This window comes from Alosa sapidissima, chromosome 12 (assembly GCF_018492685.1).
Source record: "Alosa sapidissima isolate fAloSap1 chromosome 12, fAloSap1.pri, whole genome shotgun sequence".
Taxonomy (NCBI): Eukaryota; Metazoa; Chordata; class Actinopteri; order Clupeiformes; family Clupeidae; genus Alosa; species Alosa sapidissima.
In genome coordinates this window covers 17,518,648-17,526,640 of record NC_055968.1, presented here as the reverse complement: position 1 = coordinate 17,526,640, position 7,993 = coordinate 17,518,648, and the positions used below count along the sequence as shown (strand labels likewise).

Below are 7,993 nucleotides of genomic sequence, written 5' to 3'. Positions count from 1 at the left end.
ATGGGGATACGGTTGACTGGTGTTCCTGCAGTGTGGGAGGGTGGAGGGAGAAACAAATAATGAATGACATTAACTGCCTTCAATTCTTATTCATTCAGGTTGATATTTCAGACGATATTGTAGAAACACCAAAGTTGCTGATGCAACCAGGTCCTGATGCTTTCCATCCTAAAACTGTGACCAAATGTCTGGGCAAATCTCACCCCTAGGGGGCAGGATTGCCTGACCCAGCACTCATATGGACTTAGATGTGAATACTTCAAAAGGGAGCGTCTCAAAACAAAATTTCTTCAAAACATCACAACGTCAAAATTGATTATCGCCAGGGATTGAGCAAATAACTCATGCAATGTCTTAGAAAAGAAAAAAAGGGTGGAGGGAAAAAACTTTCCTCTCACATGCACTGGGCAATGTTTTGATGTAATCAGATATGCCAGCAACCTAAACAAAAAAACACGTGACTTTCATATGCTCAGATATACTGGCAATCTATTTTAGCGCACACACACACACACTGTGTGAACAGCCAGAGCTGGCGAGACCATAAAGCAATCATCCCAGAGATGAATAAAGATCTACCCATCTAGGTGAAAGCTGAGAATGGTGTTCACATGTCCAACAAGATGTGGGCCGGGTGTTGCGTGTGTTTCACGTTTGTGAACAGGCGATCTCTGTGATCACTCCCAGAATCCATTGGGGCAGATACTGGGCAGCACAATCAAGCAATCAGGGTAATCCGAGCTAGTGTTTGTGAGTGGCCAGGGGATTAATGGGGACCCACCTGTGAGTGCCAGTCTTCACATTACCAGTGTCGGCACTAATGGCGGCTACGTACCTCGCTTCTGCATGAAGCTAAACAGGTCATCCAAAAACTCCTTGCGTTTGGGGTCTCCGTCCAATTCATACAGCTGCAGTGGAAGAGAGAGGGGGGGTGTAATTAGGCAGGAGAACAAAACAAAAACAAAAAAATAACTCTGAATGTATTGGCACCACAATGAATTATACTTTTAGTTATCTTAACGTGTGAGACATTGAGAGAGAGAGAGAGAGAGAGAGAAAGAGCGAGAGAGAGAGAGAGAGAGAGAGAGTGTAACAGAAAGAGCAAAAGTGCAAAGACACACACAGAGATTTCATGGGAAGGGGGACTATAGTGAAAGACTGTATGGAACAGAATCTTGAGGTAGTCCAGCTGCCATTTTGTGCAAACACATGTTCAAACCTCCCAGAGAAGGATATGACCCCCTCCCCCACACACACACACCCTATAAATTGCATAGTGAGACTAAAAGTCCAAATGTGGTCTTACAAATAGAATCAAAACAGTGTTTCCTCATACAGAACTTGGAAAAGACCAAGACCAAAAAGCATTTGGACTATGAAACTGGACATTTCACAGAAAATGTTACAAGACACAGAAGAGACTGCACATTTCACAAACATTAACCAACTCCTCATATACCGTCCCCTCTCTCCATTTTTTCTGACACACGCTCTCTCTCTCCTTCTCCCCCCCTCTCTCCTTTTCTCTTTCTCTCCCTCTCCACCCCCCATCCCATGTCCAGTTTTTTCCCAGAGAAATTGATATGAAAGGCTGTTAATCATTATGCCTCTTGGGAACACAGAGGCAGTGGAATGACAGAGTTGGGGACGTTGGCTTTTGGGAAAGTAAACTTAGGCCCTCTCTTACAGCCTCCACAAATACCCCATCCCACTCTGGTCCACAAGCTCCCCATTTTCTCTTTGGCTGTTTAGTGCTCATTAGTGACGCTGAGTGAGCCTAAGATCTTATTATCAGAGATGTGGGGGGATGTGTGTGTGTGTGGGGGAGGGTGGCGAGGCTGGAGGCAAGTAGAGGCTTAATTACAGGATGCATTTTCAAGGAGGGACACACTATAAATCTTTGAAATGGCTCCCCTCAGTCTCTCCCTCTCTCTTCCTTTTGAAATGGACATTCACATAAACACACACACACACACACACACACACACACACACACACACAAGTTTCTAATGGATCTCTCCAATGGTCTCCTGGCTTTCCCCCTTCCTCTCCACTCCCCACAGCAGCACAATCTAGCCCTTCCTTTTCCCCCTGCATTCCAGTGGCTATCCTGCCCCTTCTTCTGGGCAAGCCGCAGAGCCGGAGCACACAAGCGCCGCCACCAGCACCAGAGACACTGATGGAGGCCTCTGTGTTAAATTGCGGGGTTTCTTTCTCTCTTTTTTTGGTGACATTGTTTCTTCCCAGGGCGGATCAAAAGGCAGGGTCGGACAATTGTGATGGGGGGGGGTGGGGGGGGGGGGGGGGGGTTCTCAGCCGATGAGTGTGGGTGGGGACAGTGGTTCAGGTTACAGGTTGATTGAATGGCACAGTTGGTAACACAGCATTAAGGCACAACAGAGGCAGCAGCAGAGTGCCATGGATGTACCACCCACTCTGTGAGGAGAAAGGGGTCTTGCTTTTGCACAGAATGCACACGCACGCACACTCGCACGCGCACACACACACAATTTTAAATGGTTAAACGGTTTTCTCATATGGTACAGCAGAACCAACCAATACTACCCCCTCGCCTTTCATAGTATGGGCCTCCCCCTCACGGGCCCCTTTGGTCTTATTGCTGGATGCAGCTGCATCCTTTTCTCAAGATCCTCTGAGATACCCCACCACCTCCACACTCCCCAAACTCCACATAGTACACTCAAAACCAATGCCCGCACATAGAACCACTCCAACCCCCAAACGCCCCCACCCCCACCACTACAACTTCAGCAGAACATCTGTTTATCTGGCAAAGAAGGGCGGGGAGTGCCAAAGGTTTTTACATCTAGTAAAATCTAAGGCACACACTGATAGGGCGTCTCCTTGCAATAAATGAAATGGCAGGAGAAGACACACACACACACACACACAAAAACACAAATACCACACACAAACTGTTACACAAACCTTGAACAAACTAGCTTCCAGCTATTACCTTGACAAAAAAAAAAAAAAAAAACACTTATGAAACATATACGAGCTGTTTTTGCTTCTTCTTTTAGTTGCTATGGAGTTCTTTTTAGTTTCCCGTCTTCGTGTGTCTTTGTTGCTCTGGCCCAAGTTTAGTTTCGGGACTTGGCGGTTGAAGGGCCCTCACACACTTACGCCACTCTGCTGCATCTCTGCACCCGCAGCCCTGCACATCAAAGGCAGTGCCCGCCCCACAAGCATTTCATTATGTCCTGCTATTTCTGCAGCAGGCGTTTAAAGAAACCAACACTGCAAGAGCTATAATGCAACATAAAATAGTGGTAATCATATGGCATCACACACCAGTCTATAGCCTAGGCTACTGTGGTCTAAGGCTGGGCAATAAATCGATTTTATCGATTAATTCGTATTTGACTTTGATTTATTTGAATGAAAATCGTTTTTCTCTTTAACTTCCACCAACGCTCTCCCCTTGAGCATCCGTAGTTCAAAGTAGGCATATCGTTTTCCTAGTTCCCACACGCAAACAACATCTTGTTGCTGAAGATTGTTACATTTTTCTGCCTGGAGTGCTTGAGTGTCTCTCTCTCTCTCTCTCTCTCTCTCGTGGGGGGCTCAACATGAGGGCTCTGGATTGGGCGGGACTTAAACAGAGCCACATGATCTAGGCCTAGAATGGGAGTGGCAAGCTGAACATTATCACATAAGGTAGCGTGTAGTATCAGTAATGATGATTATGACAAGTATAAGTTATAAGTAAGTGTGGGCATTAGGCAATAACTGTAAACATTTATATCTGAAAACACACAAAGCTCAGGTCATTCTTTCGCAATGATTTAAACCCAAGTCACGTAAAACAAGAAACAAGCCTTTTCTGCTGCCCATGTTGACACTTCCTCAGAGATTGTGATACCACTGCAAGCACAGAGAGAGAAATCAGGAAGCAAACCACAAATAGCTCTGCCACACGTGCACCTTGATCTAACAAAAAAAATCACTACCAAACTCAAGTCAGATCACCACCATATCAGCAACAGTGTAACTGCAACCTATTAATTTGCTCTCACTAGAACACAATTCACCAGATGAAGAGATGAAGACTATTCTATTAGGTAGTATTCATATAAAAACAAACTAAAGCAGCTGCTAGGGTGCCCTTGGCCACAGACTGCCACAACTGGCTTAAAATAAAGACAAAGAGTCTGAAACATCCAGGTCTGCATGTTACGACAAAACGCCTCCCCCACCCCCGTGCTTCTTGGTGAAATTCCTGCCTTCTCAACCTCCGATTCCTAATTCAATGGCTGTATGTCAGATGTCATGCAGGATTAGAGATGAGTGAGATCAAATCCTTTTGTGTGGTAGATAGGCACACAGGGGGCTGAGGTTTGGGTGACTATCTAGGCATTCATTTGGATCTGGCCCCAGGGCCTCATCTCGGGAGATGCCAATGGTAGTCTAAGGGACCATAGTGTCCTACATTTCCGTAGCGCTCCACACAACACGAACGGAATTCCAAATATACCATAGATCAACATAATTGAAAACAATGAAGACAGTTAAACTGGAAAGATACTTACTAACTAGATGCAAAAACTAGATGGAAAATAGAGCACTGCAACAAAATGGAGCAAACAGTATCCACCAACTATGAGGTATACAAATGTCTCCAGACAAACAAAACCCACCAAGAAATCAAAAAGAAAATTACAGCATCTATGGCTACATCATGGTAAAAAAAAAGGTTTAAAAAAATCTGGATTTGTGTCCTGAAGGGGGGTAGGGCCCTTGGAAACATGTCTGTGCAAAATCAAATAGGTCACATGCACAGAAAGTGAGAGAACCAAATTCCATCTCTGTACAAAATGACAGACAAACAATGCCCTCACTGTGTGCTGGCAGATCAATATTTGAAGTAGTCAGTCAGTGTGCTTGTTGGATTAATTTGCCTGGATTAAAGGAATTAAAGAGAGGAAAAAACCCTTTTGAAAACAATACCTCAACCTGCGTCATGGGAAATATAGACTGAAATGCAAAAAAATGCAAACTGTGATCAATTTGGGAAAAGGCTAATCTAATTAGCCGGCATGTGATGTTCTTGATGGTTAATAATTGCGGCGAACCCCCTTTGCCATCGCCATGAAATTCCTTATGCTGGCAAGGAGCAACAAACGACACATATTGGTTGTTTGTATGCCGTCTTCCTTGTCAGTCATGTTATGTAGTTATTGCTACTGTTGTACCGTAGTATTGCTTTGCTATGTAGAGCTGAGAGCAACTTTGGGTTTGAGAAAGGCACTAAATAAAACATTTTATCATCATCATCATCATTATATCTGCAGGACTGGTGCCTATAGGGCAATGAGCTGAAGCCTGAAGGCCCCTCTGCCGACGGAGAGACACTGGGGACAATATTGTTTTATTTGTTTGTTTATGTTGTTAATTATACCCTTAGGGAAAGGGAAAGGGCAGGGAAACAAAAATATCAATTATATAAAAAATAACAACCATTTTCAAGTGTTTCAGCCAGTCATAGCACCTCTGAATGTGCACAACACAACATTTAGCTGGCGCAGAATTGCATAAAAGAATAAAATTCGACCACTGGCATCTCTAAATGTCATATAATTGGCTGATAGTCGAGTAAACAACGCTGATATTGGCTGATGCCAATGTTAAGCTGTTACATATCGGTGCATCACTAACAGATACCCCTGGCTGTCAAATCTGGGGTGAAAGGGAGGACTGTTGTGTCTGGCAGGGAGAAGAGCGAGACCTGTGCTTTGTCAGGCAAGGAGTGAGTTTGTTCAACAAGACATGAGAGAAGGGGGAGGAAGGTTTTGGTGTTGGTGTTGGGGTGGGTGGGGTGTGGGTGACTGGGTTGACACTTAGGATAGATGAATCCTCTTTGCATGGCTCTAGTTACATTGCCCTGCTTATGCACACACATGTTAACAGTCACTCTCTCACACACACACACACACACACACACACACACTTCCTTCATTGGGCCTCTGTGTGACAGCCCCTTGCTGCCCTGCCTGATCAATAAGGGCACAGTGAGTGTTTAACCCCTGGTGACCTCTGATTTGTCCATGCCTTGTCACATGTCCTCCCCCTCCGTTGTCCTCTGTGAGTAAGGCAGAGGTGCATCTGGGGGGGTCAGATGGAGTGGGGAGTGTCTGGGAAGAGTGTGGGGGTTAAGTGCCAAGATGGCCTGACAGGGTGAGGTGTCCAAGAGACACGACACTGCTGCCAGCTTACTGACATACTACAGCCCACATCACAACACATGTTCTGCCAAAACATTACACATGGCCTTTGCCTGTTTACACTAAAATCAATGCGATCCTTCAGGCAAGGGTACTGAAAAGATCATAGATAGAAGAAAAGACATTTGCAGGGAATTGTAAAGATCCAGGCTCTTTTCTAAATAATCCTGTGACTTTAAAACAATAACTACATTTTAAAACATTGATTTCTAACTAAACGATTCTCTGTACATTGTGTTTTTCTTTACATTTAATAAAGCAGTCCTCTGACATGAGAAGCTCATCTAAATAAGCTGCTTCAAAACATAAAACACACCACTTACATTTTTCAAGTAAAAAGACTTGGCGTACAGTAGACAGAAACAGGAAAAGAATTTTTCTTTTTTAAAAACTGCTGGCCTAGGTCTTTATGCAATCTTTGTTTACATTCCTGCCGCTTCCCCTCTCCCCGCTTCCCCACCACGCGCATGCCGTCTCCTCCCCTTCGGCGCCATATTGAGTGCCTGCCAAGTTCCAGAATCCCCCTGGCTCCTCTACTCTGACATCAGCTCAGAGCAGCCAGCAAGCAAACATGTGCTGGTCTTGCGATTCCTTGCCTTTCCGCCAAGGGCCGCCTCGGCACGTGGCGCACAGCTTGGCTTCTCTTCAAAGTCTGACCCCAGGTTTTCTCCGTCCACTCTAAACCTAACCCCCCCGCCCCTTCACATCCCCTTTTATAAACATCAAGTCCCTCTCCACATTGTGTGAGTAAGCCATGACCAGCCATTTCTCCCCCTCTCCACGCGTCTCCACCTTTTTATTGCCATCTTTTCATTTTGTTCTCTTTATGTGAAAGAGCATAACGAGACATCTGTGGGTTTGTCTCTGGTCTGCATGACCAAGCCGGCAGAATGGGTTGAGAATAGTGAATCTCAAATTTGCCCTACTTAAGGGGCCTCACCCGAAACCAACCGACTTGCTCCCTTAAGCAGAAAAAAAAGTTGCCAACCGGGTGTGAAATATATAATTTCAGTCACAATATCACTAATCCTCAACATGCAAATCCACCAACCAGCTCAAAACCAACATGCCTGAATGGTGGCTGAGTTTGTGATAAAAAAGGGAACAAGGAAACACAAGAATAAAGACCTAATTGCAATGACAAACCATGGCAACAGGCCGAGGAAACTACCGGAGTGTGACTAAATGCACAATGCACTGCCAGCAGCTGGCTTTGGTGCCGGGCTGTAAGGCGCTGCTGTACAGAGCGAATGCCCAGCGGGAGTGGCCGGCCGCTGGCCGAGGATATTTGTTTGAGGTAATCCCCATAAATGGATACATCATGTCACAATGACAAATGAAAAGAAGAGCAGGCCACCTGCCAGCCCCCACACCACTCATCGCCCCGAACGGCACAGGAGTGGAAAACACAGCTAATCCAATGCCATGGATGTTTTTACTGATGAGATTACCAACTAATACAGATACAAATCGACATGCACATTATGATTTGCATGCTAATTTGAGCTAAATAGTATCTTTGGAAACCTGAATGTATATGTATAGTGAGGAAATGTTTGAGTCAAATACAACTCATACAAGAGTTAACTGTAATCGTCACATGGACATTGCTCTTCTCTCCAATGATTTTCCAGTGACAGATCTTGTGATGACAGACATTCAATAACCCACTGTTAGATGCCAACAGCAAAACTTGCATCGCAAACAGCATCTGTTAGGCATAGATTTATGTGTCAAATATAAACACA

At 44.9% G+C, this 7,993-nt stretch overlaps 1 protein-coding gene across 1 annotated transcript in view; it reads right to left on the bottom strand.

Moving 5' to 3' along the window:
* The window catches only part of arid3a (AT rich interactive domain 3A (BRIGHT-like)), a 17,986-nt gene that overhangs the window by 5,235 nt on the left and 4,758 nt on the right, over positions 1-7,993 (bottom strand). The window contains exons 3-4 of the mRNA XM_042057101.1: positions 836-908; positions 2-25 (exon numbers count right to left, since the gene is read on the bottom strand). Coding sequence (XP_041913035.1) covers positions 2-25; positions 836-908 — 97 coding nt within the window. The remainder of the gene's footprint in view (position 1; positions 26-835; positions 909-7,993) is intronic.